At 45.0% G+C, this 20,536-nt stretch overlaps 1 protein-coding gene across 1 annotated transcript in view; it reads right to left on the bottom strand.

The window, feature by feature from the left end:
• RFX8 (RFX family member 8, lacking RFX DNA binding domain) overlaps positions 1-18,645 on the bottom strand; it is a 77,855-nt gene extending 59,210 nt beyond the window's left edge. The window contains exons 1-2 of the mRNA XM_025354482.1: positions 18,580-18,645; positions 11,352-11,475 (exon numbers count right to left, since the gene is read on the bottom strand). Coding sequence (XP_025210267.1) covers positions 11,352-11,423 — 72 coding nt within the window. The 5' untranslated portion in view covers positions 11,424-11,475; positions 18,580-18,645. The remainder of the gene's footprint in view (positions 1-11,351; positions 11,476-18,579) is intronic.
• Positions 18,646-20,536: the final 1,891 nt, after the last annotated feature.

Here is a 20,536-nt window from a genome sequence, read left to right as displayed (position 1 = left end):
GATGATGAGCATTTTTTCATGTCTGTTGGCTACATAAATGTCTTCTTTTGAGAAGTGTCTGTTCATATCGTTTGCCCACTTTTTGATGGTTTTTTTTTTCTTGTAAATTTGTTTAAGTTCGTTGTAGATTCTGGATATTAGCCCTTTTTCAGATGGGTAGATTGTAAAAATTTTCTCCCATTCTGTAGGCTGCCTGTTCACTCTGATGATGGTTTCTTTTGCTGTGCAGAAGCTCTTTAGTTTAATTAGATCCCATTTGTCTATTTTGGCTTTTGTTGCCATTGCTTTTGGTGTTTTAGTCATGAAGTCTTTGCCCATGACTATGTCCTGAATGGTATTGCCTAGGTTTTCTTCAAGGGTTTTTAATCGTTTTAGGTCTTACATAAAAGTCTTTAATCCATCTTGAGTTAATTTTTGTATAAGGTGTAAGGAAGGGATCCAGTTTCAGCTTTCTATATATGGTTAGCCAGTTTTCCCAGCACCATTTAATAGGGAATCCTTTCCCCATTGCTGGTTTTTGTCAGGTTTGTCAAAGATCAGATGGTTGTAGATGTGTGGTGTTATTTCTGAGGGCTCTGTTCTGTTCTGTTGGTCTATATACCTATTTTGGTACAAGTACCATGCTCTTTTGGTTACTGTAGCCTTGTAGTATAATTTGAAGTCAGGTAGCATCATGTATCCAGCTTTGTTCTTTTTGCTTAGGATTGTCTTGGCTATGCGGGCTCCTTTTTGGTTCCATATGAACTTTAGTTTTTTCCAATTCTGTGAAGAAAGTCATTGGTAGCTTGATGTGGATGGCATCGAATCTATGAATTACCTTGGGCAGTATGGCCATTTTCACAATATTGGTCCTTCCTATCTATGAGCATGGAATATTCTTCCATTTGTTTGTGTCCCCTTTTATTTTGTTGAGCAGTGGTTTGTAGTTCTCCTTGAAGAGGTCCTTCACATCCCTTTAAGTTGGATTCCTAGGTATTTTATTCTCTTTGTAGCAATTGTGAATGGAAGTTCACTCATGATTTGGCTCTGTTACTGGTGTATAGGAATGCTTGTAATTTTTGTACATTGATTTTGTATCCTGAGACTTTGCTGAAGTTGCTTACCAGCTTAAGAAGATTTTCGGCTGAGAAGATGGGGTTTTCTAAATATACAATCATGTCATCTGCAAACAGGTATAATTTGACTTTCTCTTTTCCTAATTGAATACCCTTTATTTCTTTCTCTTGCCTGATTACCCTGGCCAGAACTTCCAACACTATGTTGAATAGGACTGGTAAGAGAGGGCATCCTTATCTTATGCTGCTTTTCAAAGGGAATGCTTCCAGTTTTTGCCCATTCAGTATGATATTGGCTGTGGGTTTGTCATAAATAGCTCTTATTATTTTGAGATACGTTCCATCAATACCTAGTTTATTGAGAATTTTTAGCATGAAGGGCTGTTGAATTTTGTTGAAGGCCTTTTCTGCATCTATTGAGATAATCATGTGGCTTCTGTCATTGGTTCTGTTTATGTGATGGATTACATTTATTGATTTGAACATGCTGAACCAGTCTTACATCCCAGGGATGAAGCCGACTTGATCATGGTGGATAAGCTTTTTGATGTGCTGCTAGATTCGGTTTGACAGTATTTTGTTGAGGATTTTCACATCAATATTCATCAGGGATCTTGGTCTAAAATTATCTTCTTTTGTTGTGTCTCTGTCAAGCTTTGGTATCAGGATGATGTCGGCCTCATAAAATGAGTTAGGGAGGATTCCCTCTTTTTCTATTGATTGGAATAGTTTCAGAAGGAATGGTACCAGCTCCTCTTTGTACCTCTGGTAGAATTAGGCTGTGAATCCGTATGGTCCTGGACTTTTATTGGTCAGTAGGCTATTAATTATTGCCTCAATTTCAGAACCTGTTATTGGTCTATTCAGAGATTCAACTTTTTCCTGGTTTAGTCTCGGGAGAGTGTATGCTTCCAGGAATTTATCCATTTCTTCCAGATTTTTTAGTTTGAGTAGAGGTGTTTATACTATTCTCTGATGGTAGTTTGTATTTCTGTGGGATCAGTGGTGATATCCCCTTTATCATTGTTTATGGCATCTATTTGATTCTTCTCTCTTTTCTTCTTTATTAGTCTTGCTAGTGGTCTACCAATTTTGTTGATCTTTTCAAAAACACCAGCTCCTGGATTCATTGATTTTTTGAGGGTATTTTTTGTGCCTCTATCTCCTTCAGTTCTGCTCTCGTCTTAGATATTTCTTGCCTTCTGCTAGCTTTTGAATGTTTGCTCTTGTTTCTCCAGTTCTTTTAATTGTGATGTTAGGGTGTCGATTTTAGATCTTTCCTGCTTTCCCTTGTGGGTATTTAGTGCTATAAATTTCCCTCTACACACTGCTATAAATGTGTCCCAGAGATTCTGGTATGTTGTGTCTTTGTTCTCATTGGTTTCAAAGAACATCTTTATTACTGCCTCCATTTCGTTACTTAACCGGTAGTCATTCAGGAGCAGGTTGTTCAGTTTCCATGTAGTTATGTGGTTTTGAGTGAGTTTCTTAATCCTGAGTTGTAATTTGATTGCACTGTGATTTGAGAGACAGTTTATTGTGATTTCTGTTCTTTTACATTTGCTGGGGAGTGCTTTACTTCCAACTATGTGGCAATTTTAGAGTAAGTGTGATGTGGTGCTGAGAAGAATGTATATTCTGTTGATTTGGGCAGGAGAGTTCTGTAGGTGTCTATTAGGTCTGCTTGGTGCAGGGCTGAGTTCAGGTCCTGGATATCCTTGTTAATCTTCTGTCTTGTTGATCTGTCTAATATTGACAGTGGGGTGTTAAAGTCTCCCATTATTATTGTGTGGGAATCTAAGTCTCTTTGTAGGTCTCTAAGGACTTGCTTTATGAATCTGGGTGCTCCTGTATTGGGTGCATATATATTTAGGATAGTCAGCTCTTCTTGTTGAATTGACCCCTTTACCATTATGTAATGGCCTTGTCTCTTTTGATCTTTGTTGGTTTAAAGTCTGTTTTCTGAGAGACTAGGATTGCAACCCCCTTTTTTTTGCTTTCCATTTGCTTGGTAGATCTTCCTCCACCCCCTTATTTTGAGCCTATGTGTCTCTCTGCACGTGAGATGGGTCTCCTGAATACAGCATGCTGATGGGCCTTGACTCTTTATCCAATTTGCCAGTCTGTGTCTTTTAATTGGGGCATTTAGCCCATTTACATTTAAGGTTAATATTGTTTTGTGTGAATTTCATCCTGTCATTATGATGTTCGCTGGTTATTTTGCCATTAATTGATGCAGTTTCTTCCTAGCATTGATGGTCTTTACAATTTGGCATGTTTTTGCAGTGACTGGTTTTCTTTCCATATTTAGTGCTTCCTTCAGGAGCTCTTGTAAGGCAGGCCTGGTGGTGACAAAATCTCTCAGCATTTGCTTATCTGTAAAGGATTTTATTTCTCCTTCACTTATGAAGCTGAGTTTGGCTGGATACGAAATTCTGGGTTGAAAATTCTTTTCTTTAAGAATGTTAAATATTGGCCCCCACTCTCTTCTGGCTTGTAGGGTTTCTGCCAAGATATCCACTGTTAGTTTGAAGGGCTTCCCTTTGTGGGTAATTCGACCTTTCTCTCTGGCTGCCCTTAACACTTTTTTCTTCATTTCAACTTTCGTGAATTTGACAATTATGTGTCTTGGGGTTGCTCTTCTCCAGGAATATCTTTGTGGTGTACTCTGTATTTCCTGAATTTGAATGTTGGCCTGCCTTGCTAGGTTGGGGAAGGTCTCCTGGATAATATCCTGTGGAGTGATTTCTAACTTGGTTCCATTCTCCCCATCACTTTCAGGTACACCAATCAAACGTAGGTTTGGTCTTTTAACATAGTCCCATATTTCTTGAAGGCTTTGTTAATTTCTTGTTACTCTTTTTTTCTCTAATCTTGTCTTTTCTCTTTATTTCATTAATTTGATCTTCAATCATTGATATCCTTTCTTCCACTTGATCAAATCGGCTATTGAAGCTTGTACATGCGTCACAAATTTCTTGTGCCATGGTTTTCAGCTCCATCAGGTCATTTAAGGTTTTCTCTACACTGTTTATTCTAGCTAGCCATTCGTCTAACCCTTTTCAAGGTTTTTAGCTTCCTTGTGATGGGTTCAAACATCCTCCTTTAGCTCGGAGGAGTTTGTTATTATTGACCTTCTGAAGCCTACTTCTGTCAACTTGTCAAAGTTATTCTCTGTCCAGTTTTGTTCTGTTGCTGGCGAGGAGCTGTGATCCTTTGGAGGAGAAGAGGCACTCTGGTTTTTGGAATTTTCAGTGTTTCTGCTCTAGTTTTTCCCCATCTTTGTGGTTTTATCCACCTTTGGTCTTTGATGGTGGTGATCTACAGATGGGGTTTTGGTGTGGATGTCCTTTTTGTTGATGTTGATGTTATTCCTTTCTGTTAGTTAGTTTTCCTTCTAACAGTCAGGCCCCTCAGCTGCAGGTGTGTTGGAGTTTGCTGGAGGTCCACCCAGACCCTGTTTGCCTGGGTATCACCAGCAGAGGCTGCAGAACAGCAAATATTGCTGCCTGATCCTTCCTTTGGAAGCTTTGTCCCAGAGGGGCACCTGACATATGAGGTGTCTGTTGGCCCCAACTGGGAGGTGTCTCCCAGTCAGGCTACACAGGGGTCAGGGACCCACTTGAGGAGGCAGTCTGTCCATTCTTAGAGCTTGAATGCTGTGCTGGGAGAACCACTGCTCTCTTCAGAGCTGTAAGACAGGGACGTTTAAGTATGCAGAAGTTGTCTGCTGCCTTTTGTTCAGCTATGGCCTGCCCACAGAGGTGGAGTCTACAGAGGCAGTAGGTCCTGCTGAGCTGCAGCAGGCTCCACCTAGTTCGAGCTTTCCCGGCTGCTTTGTTTACCTACTCAAGCCTCAGTAATGGCGGATGCCCCTTCTCCCCCGACACCTGGCTGCAGCCTCGCCTTGCAGGTCCATCTCAGACTGCTGCTGTGTTAGCAGGGAGCAAGGCTCTGTGGACATGGGACCTGCTGGGCCCAGCATGGGAGGGAATCTCCTGGTCTGCCAGTTGCTAAGACATTGGGAAAAGTGCAGTGTTTGGGCAGGAGTGAACCGTTTTTCCAGGTACAGTCTGTCACGGCTTCCCTTGGCTAGGAAAGGGATATCCCCTGACATCTTGCACTTCCCAGGTGAGGCAACACCCCACCCTGCTTCAGCTCACCCTCCATGGGCTGCACCCACTGTCCAACCAGTCCCATTGAGATGAACCAGGAACCTCAGTTGGAAATGCAAAAATTACCCGTCTTCTGCATCAGTCTCGCTGGGAGCTGCAGACCGGAGCTGTTCCTATTTAGCCATCTTGGAAGCCAGATCCTATTTTCACTTTTTATTATCCATTTGTTTGCCTAATTTGTTTTCACTTTCTGGGTTTGGCTAGTGAATGCTATCTTGTTTATCAGCACTTTGTTAGAGAGCCATGAAATTACACTTATGATCAATAGAAGTCTGGTCTAGTTTCTGAATCAAAGCGGTTCATGACAAGAACGGCATCCATGACATGCATGTTGAGAGTGGAAATCCTGGATCATCATGAAATTACAAAACACAGAGCAGGGAAGCCACGACGTTTGGAGCTGTCAAGTAATTATTTCTGTTCTTTTTCTACACCCTGTCCATAATCATTCAGCCCTCGCCTCTGCTTGGTTGCATGTTGCATCCCCCCCCCTTTTTTTTTTTTAATTAGCTCCCAAGCAGTGGGATTCGATGGAAATGTGAACCATTTTACCTCTTTTCTGGCTCCAGGTCCTACTCTCTTCCTGCAAGAAGCCCACATAAGCCGGGATGAGGAGGCAAGACAAAAGAGCAGAGTAGGCAAATTTGACACAATTAACACCTTGGTCATGCTTCCAAATGTGGTGGGTCTTTCAGGGAAGAAGAACCAAAATGTACAGGAGGAAAATGACAGGAGACAAAAGGGGAAGTCAGCCAAATCTAAATGCAGAATTAGAGGCTAGAAATTCCTGTTGTCAACAAGAGATTCTGGCAATTTCATCTCCTCTAACTTAAGAAAATCATTGAAAAGCCTTCCTAATATGTTTAGTTGCAAAGCAAAATCAAGACGCACATTTTAAGTACCTGAAGAAATTATGATAAAGTACGCAGCAGGCTCAGATTCTAGCCCTGAGAAATAATCTGGTGTTTGGGAGAGAAAAGCAGAAGTAAAGTGCCTGATTGTCGGGCAACGTAATACTCTGTACATTTGATAATACTGAGTCACCCCAACCCCTGACTATCCTGTGATTTCATGTCAATAGAGAGAGCAAATACAACACGGTTAAAATGAAAAAATCAACTGGGATAACTTGCAGAAAATATGTTAAAAATTATATCCTGAAAATAGACAGAACTCAAACAAATCAATAGGAAATACACCCCAATAGAAAATGGTCTGGTGGTAATATGTACACACAACATACACATGACCAAAGCGCATGCAAAAGTGCTCACCTTACAATCCAATAAATGCAAGTAGAAACAGCTAATTCTAGTTTTTACCCAACAAGTTTTCTGGGGTAGGAATGTTATGAATTTGTGTTAAGAATACCATGAATTATCATCAGGGATGAGCACTGACTGCAATTGTTTACAGTTGGTTGCAAAAAGCAATTTGGCAGGCCATATGTGGGGATCTATCCTAAAAAAATGACCAGATATGGATGGGGACTTATAGTGTTTAAAACAAAGGAAAATTACAAACAACCTATATTTCCAATAAGGGATATGGTTAGGCTGGGCGCGGTGGCTCACACCAGCACTTTGGGAGGCCAACGCGGATGCATTGCTTAAGCCCAGGGGTCCAAGACCAGCCTGGGCAACTTGGCAAAACCCTACTCTACAAACAAACAAAACAAAGGTAGCCAGGTGTGGTGGCACACGTGTAGTCCCCAGCTACTTGGGAGGCTGAAGTGGGAGGCTTGCTTGAGCCCAGGAGGCAGAGGTTGCAGTGAGCTGAGATCATACCACCGTATTCCAGCCTAAGTGATACAGCAACACTCTACCTCAAAAAAAGGGGGGATATGCTTAAATTATGGTACACCCCCCAAAATATTTCACAGCTATTATACAAGATGCACTTGAAAATATCTTAATGTGAAAATGTTTATGATATTTGAGGCAAAAAGAATGATAGAAGTATTTCTGGGGTGCTTTCCACGTCCCAGGACTGTTCTATTCTCTTTACATGTGTTTCTCATTCATCTCTTAAAAGAACCTCATGAAGTAGGTACTATTATTAATATTACTATTATTAATATCCTCACTTTACATATGAAGTGGAAACAAGATGGTTATCTTACCCAAGGTTACAGTCTAAGAAGTTCCATTCCAGGCTTGGTGCTGTTAAAAATTTCACCATGTTACCTGATGGCTATCTGTCTGTCTCTGCCTGTGTGTCTATCTACCTATTTATCTTTATCAGTTATTTTCACATTCAAGTGAAAATAATTGAAGAAGAGTTTGTCAAAAGGAGTCCTTATAATAGGTATGGTCAGGAGGTAAGAAAGCAATAAGAGGCCATGCAGTACTCAAGGCCCAAAGAGGAGACAAAAATCAAATTAGGAAGGAGAAAGTCTTCTGCGGGGTCCTCTTGTCTAATTATTATCTGTCCGTCCATCATCCATCTACACATCAGTCTTTCAATTCATCTAAGCCTTGCAGCCTCTATATGACAGGATGAGGCAAAAAGATAGCAGATAACACGCCATAAAGTGAATTGTGAGATGCATACCCTAGGGGACTTGTGTCCTCCGGTAGTTAGCTGAAATGTGGTTATGGAAAGCTACAGAAGCCCTTAACACTAATCCCCCACAATGAGGTAGAGAGGAGCACGCATAAGGGGCTTTCCGACTTCGAGACCACCCTCTTCCCTGGTGTGGGAGGGCTGTGGGCCCCCCTCAGGCCTGAGTCACTCAAAGAGTGGCATCAGACTCCCGGTGGGCAGTGAGGGCAGGGCCGGCCAGCGGCTCTGGCAGGGGAGTGGAGGAGATGGGTGCAGCTGTGGGTTCAGCCGGCTCACCCACCATCTGTGCAGGCTGAGAATGGCTGTGTCCTCTCCATGAAAGAGCTGGCATGTGGGAGAGCCCAGATTCTGCCCTGCGAGGCCCCCTGGAAAGGCGGTCAGTCATAGCAGCCCTGGGAGGTAGCCTGCTGGGCAGGCAGCACGTGACCGCTGAAAAGGGTCTTTCACCAAGCCTGGGGATGCCCTGGGACAGTCACAAGGAGGCCCTGAACACCACCACCGGGAGACAGGGTCTGCCTGCCCCCAGAGCCTGCAGCCATAAAGTAACTGTCCAGCCACTTACCTCCTTCTCCTTCTCTCCCTCCCAGAGGGGTCAGGCCACACCTGGTGAGCTGTGGGAGGAGGCAGAGGGAAGGAAGAAGCCCCAGGCCTAGTTCTCTGTAGCAAGATACCAAGCTGGAGGGGAAACAGCTTTACTTTAAACCAAGTTCAGAGTTTTGATATTATCTGGGACTGGATACTGTAAGCATCAGACTGATGACATTGCTGGGTAGTTACAGTGACAACAAGACTTCGTGTCATCCAAGAGTTTCCAGCAAGGTCATGCTGATTGCTCAAATGCTCACTCAGGAGCTGGGGAAGAACCAGCCACTGGACACCTTCAGACACAGAACAGGAAGATGAAGTCGCCATGTGGTTACTTCTCCAGCTCCTGCCGGTCCCATAAGTGTGCATGAGTGAGCGTGCATGTCTGCAAATGAACTACACACACGTGCCTGTATCTCTGGACAGGGAAGTGATAGCCAGCACTCATTTTCTTCTTTTTACATGTTTTCCTCTAATTTCCACATTTCCTACAAAGCGGATGTAGTCCTTTTATAATCAGAAAAACATCAGTAAATGTTCTTTCAAAAGAGGAAGTCAGCCTTCTGGAAATTCCCTAATCCATGTAAAATATCACTTGTACCAGGAATGAGTCTTACCCATCATATGCCCAGTAGAGCCACAAACAGCAAGAAACATTCCAACATCTGCACAGGAACTTGGCGAGAAACTGACTCCATTCCCAGGGGAGGAGGGAGGAAGTGAGAATTGCGGATTTTGTTGTTTCTCTTGTAAACACGCTTTGGGATCATATCCTTTTCCTTTCCCCTCCCTTCTCCATTCCGTCACAAATTCAGCAGCACGGAGACCCTTCCCAATACCAGGTCAACTGATGTGGCCCATTTTTCAGGCAAATTTCCAACAACAGCTGAAAGTCAGTACCTTGGCATCTTGGGGGAATTTTAAAGGAATCCTAGAATATTGAGATAAAAAATGCCACCTAGCTGCATGTAGTCACACACTGGAGTCTCTTTAACTTTTTTCCTAATGCTTTGCACTGGAATTACCATGAAGGTGAAACAGCCTTATAAAAAGATCTTTAAAAGATCGTGAAAAAGAGTTTTTGCTATGTTAGAAAAGGAGGTAGGAATCCCATGGAGCCAAAACACATCAAGTCAAAGTCACCCACTTCCCTCTGATAAGGGTGGTAGATGGCCAGATGGGAAAACGCTGCAGGGCCAGGATACCCAGCACTCAGCTCAGCCTTGGATGACATTTCCCAGTATTCAAAGTGATGAAATGGCAAAATATGAGCTGGATGATAGCAGCTGGGGGATTTCCCAGCTACTGGGAAAACCTCAGAGTTACCTAGCGAGATGACTTGATAAAAGACACACTTTTCAAATACAGCCGCTTCAGCAGATTGGGAAGACTGGATGAACCACCTGTGATTCAAGAACATGGTGAGAAACAGAACTGCAGGTCAAAACTGAATAGGTGGCTGGGCACAGTGGCTCACACCTGTAATCCCAGCACTTAGGGAGGCTGAGGCGGGCAGATCACAAGGTCAGGAGATCGAGACCATCCTGGCCAACACAGTGAAACCCAGTCTCTACTAAAAAAAATACAAAAAAATTAGCTGGGCGTGGTGGTGCACGCCTGTTGTCCCAGCTACTTGGGAGGCTGACGCAGGGGAATCGCTTGAACCTGGGAGGCAGAGATTGCAGTGAGCCACTGCACTCCAGCCTGGCGACAGAGCAAGACTGTCTCAAACAAACAAACAACACAAAAAATTTAAGAGGTAAAATACAATAGGAATAAGAGAATAGCTACTCTTGGGTTCAAACAGTTAATTACATGATGATAACTGATAACATTTTGTATTTATATAGACTATTAATATTTTACAGTTTACAAGACTGTTTGGGGAGGCTTACCTTAATTTCAACTCTTTAGAAAAAAATACTTAAGGGTTGATTCTGTTGACTACAAGTTTAAAGTGAACATATACAGAAAAATAAAAGCCAATAGTAGCCAAAAAAAGGTAAGCGCTCTTGTCCTTTGAGCACATCTGAGGCAGTGGGTTACACCCTTGGGGCCACCTTTAAGAGAAACATCAATAATTGAAGTCATAATGAAACAGGTGGGCAGAGAGGTGAAGGGAAGACAGGGAGAGGTGAACAGTTGTTTCAAATACGTAAGCAGCCTCCATATTAGAAGATTCTGTGATTATCAGAAGTGTAGAACTTCCACAAATGACCAGAAGTTTCAAAGATGAAGACTGTGTTTGGGAGAATGAATCTAATCATTTTGATGTCTTGCAAGTAAAATAGAAATCTACAGGATTGCTGGGGGCAGGGTAATGGATTGGCCACATCCCTTGATGTCAGCCAGCCATGCGTCCCCTAATGCTGCAAGTTCACTCCTGGACATACAGATGCAAGAGGCCGGAGGCTCACTTGAACCTGGGAGGTGGAGGTTGCAGTGAGCCGAGATCGCGCCACTGCTCCAGCCTGGGCAACAAGAGGGAAATTCTGTCTTAGAAAAAAAAAAAAAAAGAGATCCTAACCCCCAGAGGAGATCTTTTAAGAGCCAATGAATTCTCTCAGTACAACCCAATTGTGAGAAACATCAGTTGTCCGATACCACAAAGTGGCTCTTAGCTTGTGTGGTGCCAAAGCGTCTCTCAGAACTTGGCATTTCTCTGCAGGGAATACCATCCCAGCAAACCTGGCTCCCTGAGGAGTGCTTGGAGCTGCCATAATTACATTCCCTTAGGTGCTACCCATTCCTCATCCTTCCTGGCCCCTCACTATGAAGTGTGGACAAAGGGAAGTGGCTAACAGGACGGCTCTTCAATTAGCTGAAGGATGTTGACCAGCTAGTGGGAAGGAAGCCAAAGATACCCACTGAAAATCCATTAGACCCAAATACATTGCAACACTTCCTCCATTAACTTGCTTCCCTTTTTTGCACTCAGTGAATAGAGCGTTCTTAATCTTCAACAACTTACCTTCCCAAAGGTGGCCGGGTTGACTTGGTTCTCAGTGTTTTGCCCACAGGTCTCCACGTAAATCTCATACATGAGACAGCGAGGGACACTGCACCCTTCGCAAATGCAGAAGTTGTCGACCAACCTGGAGGAGAGGAGGACAAGGAAGAGGAAATTGGCAGGTTTTTCTAGAGGCAAAATATTTTGTCAAAATCAATGGTCAAGATGTGTGTGAGGTTCCAATAAATGAAACGTCTAATTCATTGGATGAATCCCTGCGAAGGCTCACAACCAGCAACACGAATGCACTCATTTGTCCTTAGGCCAGTGTTAAGTATATTGACTGTGGCTTTTAGAAGATCAGAAGCCCATAGTGTTTCTGTTTTTGTCTCCTGGCAGGTTGGCATGCTAAAAGAAGTTCAAATGAAGACTTCAGCAGACACTATTTCATAGACCTTTATAAAGGTTACGGCCAAGAGCTACATAACTACAAAGTGGAGAATTATTGATTCTACTTTATGAATAAGACACAAAACAATACCCAGGGAAAGCCTACCACCCTGCAGGTGACCGCAGGAGCCAGCCTGGCTTCCCGGGCCCCATTTTCACATCCTTCCCTCTCCGATTCCTGTTCCTCTGAAGAAGTTGCTTGCATGGTTCTTAAACCCCTGTGGTTTAGGGCAGGCCATTATGTTTGGATTCTTTGAATTGCAATGAGGTGTAAAATGCAAGACACCGAGAGACACTGAGAGGCAGAGTGCTTTTGCTCTGCTTTCTTCCCTACTGGGTACAGAGCCAAAGCAGCACAGAGCGAATGCAGCAGTGCCTGTGACCTCTGCTCAAAGTGATACCTTCACCTACACCAGTGCTCCCGGTCTGGGGGCAGAGTGTATTCCTTACCAATAAGGGGCTCTGGGTGAGGTTCACAGACCACCCCCGGCCCCTGGGGACAGCCAGGTGCCTGTTCCAGCAGCAATATGTCAGTGTGCAGACGAGTGGTGAAGGTGGCCTGGGTCAGAAAGTGTCCGTAGTGACATCCAGCTACAACCTTCCTTTCCTGGTGGGATGGACCGGCGTTCTTTAAAAAAAATCCACAAAGCAAGCCAGTATAACTCTTAAAGAGGAATATTTATTTAGCAGAGACTTTACAGACAATACATGCCCTTGGCATTTGTTTTTCTAGAGCAAAATATGGGTATTTTGCTTTAGATGGGTATATGGGTAGTATATAGCTTGTCTTCTGGAATGAGGCACACTGAGACCAAATGTACTTTCCTTGGGAACTAAAGGATATAGTCACAATTGTTAACCCCACTGGCTTTCCAGAAAAAAAAGACACAAGAACATAACGGGGGAATCTCTGACCCTGCAACGTTTCCTTGGGGTAATAAACTACCACAGGCCCAGGGGCCTCAAACAACAGAAATGCATTCTCACAGTTCTGGAAGTTAGAAGCCTAAAAATCCAAGTGCCAGCAATGTCGGTTCCTTCCAGAGGCTCTGAGGGAGACCCTGCTGGATATTTTTCTCCTTGTTTCTGGTAATTGCCAGAAGTCCTTGGTGTTCCTCGGCTTCACTCCAGTTCCTGCCTGTGTCTTACGTGGCCTTCTCCCCGTGTGCCCGTTATCTCTGTGAATTTTTATTTTTTTGTATTTTTTTAGTCGAGACAGGTTTTGCCGTGTTGGCCAGGCTGGTCTTGAACTGGGCTCAAGCGATCCGCCCACCTTAGCCTCCCAAAGTGTCAGGATTACAGGTGTGAGTCGCCATGCATGGCTAGTATCTCTGTGAATTTTCTTATCAAGATACCAGTGATTGGATTTAGAGCCCATCCTAATTCAGGATGACTTCCATTTAACTAATTACATCTATAAAGATCCTGTTTCCAAATAAGGTTACATTCTGAGGTTCCGGGTGGACATTAATTTTTTTTGGGGGGGATGTTATTCAACCCAGTACAGGCACCAAGGAAGTAGATTTTTCTGGGATGCTTCCCTAAATCAATGTGGGAATATGACACTTCAGATACTTCACGATGGTTTAAATCCAGCTGCTACTACATCAATTATTTGGCTCAAGGTTGAGTACAGGGTGATATCTATTGATGGGATGGTGGGGTGGGGGAGTGGCAGATTCATATATAGTCAGCATACAGATATATATACACACATATATACATATATAAATATATATTATACATATATATACACACAGAGAGAGAGAGGCTCCCTCTGGAATACAGTGGTGCAATCATAGCTCATTGCATCCTCAAACTCCTGGGCTCAAGGGATCCTCCTGCCTTAGCCTCCTGAGTAGCTGGGACTACAGGCATGTGACCATGTCCAGATACTTTAAAAAAAAAAAAAAGTGTAGAGACAGGGTCTCACTATGTTGCCCAACCTAGTGTTGACCTCCTGTTGTTGAGCAATCCTCCCACCTTGGCCTTCCAAAGTGCTGGGATTACGGGCACAAGCCACTGCACCTGGCTTGTATTTCTTTTGTTAAGACACTACTTGTTGATATATGAAAAACTCAATATTGGAAGTATCCCAGAAAAGTGTTGGCTAGATCCGGGAAACTGCAGCAAAATGTGATGTGCATTGAATTCAAACTCACTTCTGTTTATTCATAGTTACTCCAGATTTAGTTAGGGAACGCTATCCTTTAAAAAGAAGTGTAAAAAACACAAACTCCTTAAAATGAACTCCAGTTTTCCATGTTTGCTGATTGTTCTTTCCTGTGACAGACGCTCATTTGTTCTAAGTCTCTATGAATTGCTGTCCTCCAATTTCAAAATGATACTACTGAGCCTGCCTGTTACCTAAGTGGAGTACGAAGGCCAAATAATACTCTTAATAAGAATAATAGTAAAGGTCTGTGCCCAAGAGTCCTTTCTATGCCACACATGTAAAGAAAGGGCCACCTTTGGATGTGAGCTCTGTGTGGCTGCCTTGGTCCTGGCAGTTCCAAGAGATTCATCTTGTCTCTGACCATGTGTCTGTGGTCATTTGCCCAACATTCTAAGCCAAATCACAGAGACCAATCAATGGCAGCCAGTCAGCATACAGTAACTGGACAAGCAGAAAGTTTGAAAGTGGACTTTGTCATCCAGTAGTTGCCTCAGCCTTCAGTGTCCACACACATGGGAAATTATGATCATGACTCTTACCCCGGGCTTTGAACCTCAAAGACCTGGGTTTCCATTCTGACTGAGACACCTGAGAGTTTTTGTGATTAGAACATAAGTACATGATGTGCCTACTACTCTGGCTTGCACATAGAAACTCTTATTTTTATGTCTACCATCAAAATCTGCAATGGAAGCAAGAAAGATGCTGATGTTGGCAGACTGGCAGCACAGAGTACCTGCTGTAGGTGAGCCTGACTTCCAACCACCTGGGGCTCCAAGGAGAGACTGAAAGGGGACTGGCAGAACTGCTGGCAGGTGACATTGATTAAGGGTTTTAAACTCTACCACCAAAATGCTCTTTGGTGATACACCTGGGAATAAAGCCTGCTTGATAAAGATCACTAGATTCCTTGCTTACCTGCATAATAACACTATTTTCCTGGTCTTGCCATCAGACAGAGTGGATTAAGATCTTGAGACCATTCATGTTCTCCTCACTTTGATGAACAATCTGATGATTACTGACTTCACAGCACAAATACTTAGCCAGTGGTTCACACATTTTCTGAGTACTCTTTAAAGAAAAATGTCATGAGCAACTGGACGCAGTGGCTCATGCCTGTAATCCCAGCACCTTGGGAGGCTGAGATGGGCAGATCACCTGAGGTCAGGAGTTCAAGGCCAGTCTGGCCAACATGGCGAAACCCCATCTTCACTAAAAATACAAAAATTAGCTGAGCGCAGTGGTGTGTGCCTGTGATCCCAACTACTCGCGAGACTGAGGTAGGAGAATTGCTTGAACCCAGGAGGTGGAGGTTGCAGTGAGCTGAGATAGTGCCACTGTACTCCAGCCTGGGAGACACAGCGAGACTCCATCTCCAAAAAAAAAAAAAAGTCGTGAGCCCCCCAAACTAGGAACTAAAGTACCTTTTGGTTCCAGCTGATTAAAAGCTACCATGAATTCTGCACCTTTCCAAATACATTTGTATTTCTAAAATTTCAACAGAGTCTGCAGAAATTTGTGAAAATCTATGTGGGAAATAGTTATGTAGTCTACAGCCAGGGCTCAGCATGCATTGGGATTAGATAATGCTTAGGTTTTGCCTGGTCTGAAGCCAGGGGTCAGACCTGCTAGGTCTGCACCCCAGCAAGGAAGTCAGATCACTGTTCTTCATTTCTTTGTGCTCCCCAGAGCTTTAACCCCAGCTCTCCCCGTTTCTGCAGTCTTTCCTGTCCATGAAACACAAACCTTCTATTACCTCTGGCCCCCGAGACTTGACCAAGCTCTCCTGGGACCTTTCTCCTGGGAGAATTTATCCAGTGTGGATGACAACGGCACTGATGTCTCTAAGACATGCTGAGGACCTAACAAGTGACTGATTAGAAGACAAAACAACGAAGTAATGTGGAAAATGGCAGGTTTCCTCCACAGGACAACAGCTGGGCCCCTCCCTGGTCTTTCACTCAGATGCTGGCTAACAGAGTTGTCTCCAGGCACTCAGGCCCCTCGCCCTGCACTACCCACTACTGCTCCTCCAGCACTGGTAACACCTTCCAGGCTTTGGAATACCAGAGGCTGTTCTTGATGTTAAAACCACTAGTGCCAACTATCTGTTTTGGGTGTTTTTTTGTTGTTGCTGGAGATGGAGTTTCACTCTTGTTGCCCACGCTAGAGCGGAATGGCGTAATCCTGGTTCACTACAACCTCCAGCTCCCAGGTTCAAGCGATTCTCCTGCCTCAGCCTTAGAGTACCTGGGATTTACAGGTGCCCGCCATCACACCCAGCTAATTTTTCTATTTTTAGTAGAGACAGGTTTCCGCCATGTTAGCCAGGCTGGTCTCAAACTCCTGAGCTCAAGTGACCCACCTGCCTTGGCCTCCCAAAGTGCTGGGATTACTGGCCTGAGCCACCACAGCTGGCCTCAACGATCTGTTAAACATACTACCTCATCAGCTGGATGTCTAAAGAACAGCCCTCCCCAATGAAACGGTGACCCCTCCCTTATTTCCATTGCCTCCACCTCCCCAACCCTGAAGAGGGACCTATAGGGATAAGAACTTATAATATGGGACTTGAATAAGTCACACTCTCTGCTAAAACGGTCTACACCAGGGGTGTCCAATCTTTTCTACCCTGGGCTACACTGGAAGAACTATCTTGGGTCACATATAAAATACACTAACACTAATGATAGCTGATGAGCCAAAACAAACAAATCTTATAGTGTTTTAAGCAAGTTTATGAAGGCCCAGCATGGTGGCTCACACCTGTAATCCCAGCACTTTGGGAGGCGGAGGCAGACAGATCACTTGAGGTCAGGACTTCCAGACCAGCCTGGCTAACATGGTGAAACCTTGTCTCTAACAAAAATACAAAAATTAGCAGGGCATGATGGTGCAGGCCTGTAATCCCAGCTACTATGGAAGGATAAGGCAGAAGAATCACTTGAACTCAGGAGGCGGAGGTCACAGTGAACCAAGATCATGCCACTGCACTCCAGACTGGCCAACAGAGCAAGACTCCATCACACACACACACAAAAAGGAAAAGAAAGTTTACAAATTTGCGTTGGGCCTCATGCGGCCCTTAGGCCGAGGGTTGCACAAGCTTGGTCTAGACCATCATACGCCCCCTGGTTACCATTTGAAGTGAGTACACAAACGGTCTTTGGAGGATGTTCAGGTATTTTTAAATCAGTCTCATCATTCTTTCAAGTCTCTGGAGCATAATTTAAACCCTGGAAACTCTAATTTACTAAATGGCTACCTGAAGTCATTGGAAGGCATCTGAGTCCTTTCTTCTAAGAACGCTGCATGAGGGCCTGGGGTCAGTGAGTGTAGCAGAAACCCAGCCCAGCTGTGTAACCCTGAAAAACGCTGTGTGCTTCAGTGTTCATTCAATTTTTTTAATCTCATTGAAGGTAAGACATATCAAAAATGTTCTTTTGGAGGAAAATGGTAACTGTTTAGGCCTGCCAGGGTTATAATCACAAACACGCCCTTCCTTTTTACTCACATGACTTTTTCAAAAGTCTTCCCTGAGAACTATGCTTTGAAACTTAAAAACAGAAAAATGCACTCTGTTATATAACAGCTATTCACCTTATAAAACTAAAGGTCCTAGAACTGGTTTCAATTATTTTCCTATTTAAGAAGATCTGCAACCCCGTGAGTTTCTCAGTCCCAAGGGCTAAGGATATTTTTCTTTCCCCTTTTTCCTGCTTCGACTTAAATAGCTAGAAGTGAATTTCACAATGTGGAAAGCTAAAAACTCTTTAGCTTTAACTGAGGAAACATCTCATCCTGGATCTAGGGAGAGAAGCTTTTCCTCCCCTGGCCAATGCCCAGGCGCTTTTGGATGTACATGGAAGTAGAGTCCAACCAACGGGCCGCCGCGGGGCAGACCGGACGGCTTTACGCGGGAAGGGTGACAACGGGGAACCCACAGATGGGAAGCCCGGCCCCATTGCCGTTTCGGACTCGGGGCTTTTACGCGTGTCCGTGCATGGGAGGTCCCTCCGCGCTGGGGCGGGCATGCGGGCATCAGAAAGCGCTGGGCCTGGGGCCGCTCCTCACACCCGGCTTTCACTCGGCGTCCGGAGGGCAGCTGTAGCGGGAACCACGCTTCCCCTCCCCGGCCCCACCGCCTCCATCCGAGCGTCCCAGGGGCCGGGCGGCTCACCACTGGATGACGCCGCTGTGCGGGCCCCGGCTGCCCCCGAGGCTTGACGGCGAGGCCAGCACCCCCTCGGCCATGGCTCGGTCCCGGGCCTGCAGCACCGAGGCAGGCAGCGAGCAGCGGCCGTGGGCGGCGCTGGGTTGCACCGGTCCTGCCACCGCCGCTCCTCGGTGTTTACTTTAGAAAGGGGCGCGCGGGGCGCGGGGCGCGGGGCGCGGGGCGCGGGGCGGAAACCCAGTCCGCCAGGCCCGAGCCCGGGTGCGCGAGGGCGCGCGGTGAGCTCGGCAGGCCACAGCCCCCCAACCCCCTCGCCCCGCCGAGGATGAGCGGACCCCGCCCTGCATCCTGCGGTGTGGGCTGGAGCGGTCTCCCGCTCGCACCCAGAGCCCGTCCCACCTCCGTACCAACCAATCAAACAGGCACGCGAACAAGCACCAACTTACACCTTTTCCAGTCTGGTCGCGGTGTTGAGTTTGTGGGGGTCCTTGACTTACTTGTGCATTGGAGTTCTTCAGGCAGTTTTCAAAAATACTGATACCTGGCTGCTGCTCCCTACCCCAGCCCCGCCCCCCACCCCAAGAGGTTCTGATGAACTGGTCTGGGTGAGGGCAGGCTGGGCCAACCGGCTTTTTCAGGCTCCCCGGGTGATGCTAATGTGCCCGCTGTTGCCAGAAACCACTGGACCTAGGAGTTTTGAAAAATCTCCGAGCTCAGAATTTCTGACAGGCGGGTGCATGGGGACTTCTAGGAGGCTAGTCCCAGGTGACTCCAGTGTGCCGCTCCAGGTGAGCAGTGCCACCTCAACGTGAGTCCCCATATCTGCAGCCAGGCCCTGCAAGTCCTTGCCCTCCAGAGCCATTTATGTCAGTGTCATTGCTGTGTGACATGGAGCTGCTGGCCCTCTCCAAACTCATTTCCTTTCTGGGGAACTGTGTGGTTATTGTGAGTATTAAGTGGCATTCACTTGCAAGGCTGTGGCGTAGTCAGAGCTCAGTCACACAGCCTTTACCGTGGCTGCTAACTGCTTCAGAGTCTCCGGGTAAGGATTTCTCAATCTAGATCAAAAACACATTTGCCGACTTAGCAACAACAAAAACCAAACCGCCCAGTTTACAAATGGACAAAGGACTTGGATAGATATTTCTCCAAAGAAGATACATAAATGCCTACTAAGCACATGAAAAGATGCTCAACATCATTAATCATTAGGAAACGCAAACAAAAACCATACCCAAGAGGATGGCTATTATTTAAAACATAGAAACTAACGAGTGTTGGTGAGGATGTAGAGAAATTGGAGCCCTTGTTCACTGCGGGTGGGAATTTAAAGTGGTGCAGCTGGCCTGGGGCAGTGGCCCACACCTGTAATCCCTGCACTTTGGGAGGCCAGGGCGGTCAGATAACCTGAGGTCTGGAGTTCGAAACCAGCCTGGCCAACATGGTGAAACCCCTTCTGTACTAAAAGTACAAAAAAAAAAAAAAAAAAAGAAAAGAAAAAAAAGGGCCAGACATGGTGGCAGGTGCCTGTAATCCCAGCTGCTTGGGAGACTGAGGCACAAGAATCGCTTGAACCTGGGAGGTGGAGGTTGCAGTGAGCCAAGATCGCGTCACTGCCCTCCAGCCTGCGCGACAGGGTGAGACTCTGTCTCAAATGTATATATATATAATATTAAAGTGGTGTAGCTGCTATGGAAAACAGTATCTCAAAAATTAAACAGAATTACCTTATGATCAGCCAGTCCCACTTCTAAGTGTATACCCGAAAAGAATTGAAAGCAGGAACGTAAACAAATATGTACAGCAATACTCATAGCAGCATTATTCACAATAGCCAAAAGGTAGAAGTAACCCAAGTGTCTATGGACAGACGAATGGATAAACAAAACGTGGTACGTATACATACACTGGAACATTATTTACCCTTAGGAATGAAATTCGGGTACATGCTACAACACAGATACACTGAAAACATTATACTAACTGAAATAAAGCACACAGAAAAGCATGATTCCACTTACATGAGGTCCCTAGAGAAGACAAACTCAGAGACAAAGTAGAATGGGGGTTGCCAGGGGCTGGGGGGTTAGTGTTTTAATGGGGAGAGTGTTTCAGTTTGGGAAGATGAAAAGTTCTGGAAATAGATGCTGATGGTTGCAAAACAATGCGAATGTACTTAATACCACACCACTGAATTATGTACTTACAAATTGTTAAAATGGTAAATTTTGTTATATATATTTTACCGCAGTTTTTTAAAAAGTCTGTCCCTAAAACATACGCATGCACACACAACACACACGTTTGAGAAGCACTTCTGGAAGCAGGAAAGAGATCGATTCAACAAAGGAAACAACTGCCGACTGCCTCCCACATGCCAGCCCTGGAAGGTAGCTGCTGGGG

The sequence above is a fragment of the Theropithecus gelada genome, chromosome 13, assembly GCF_003255815.1.
Source record: "Theropithecus gelada isolate Dixy chromosome 13, Tgel_1.0, whole genome shotgun sequence".
NCBI lineage: Eukaryota > Metazoa > Chordata > Mammalia > Primates > Cercopithecidae > Theropithecus > Theropithecus gelada.
This window is presented reverse-complemented; position numbering and strand designations above follow the sequence as displayed.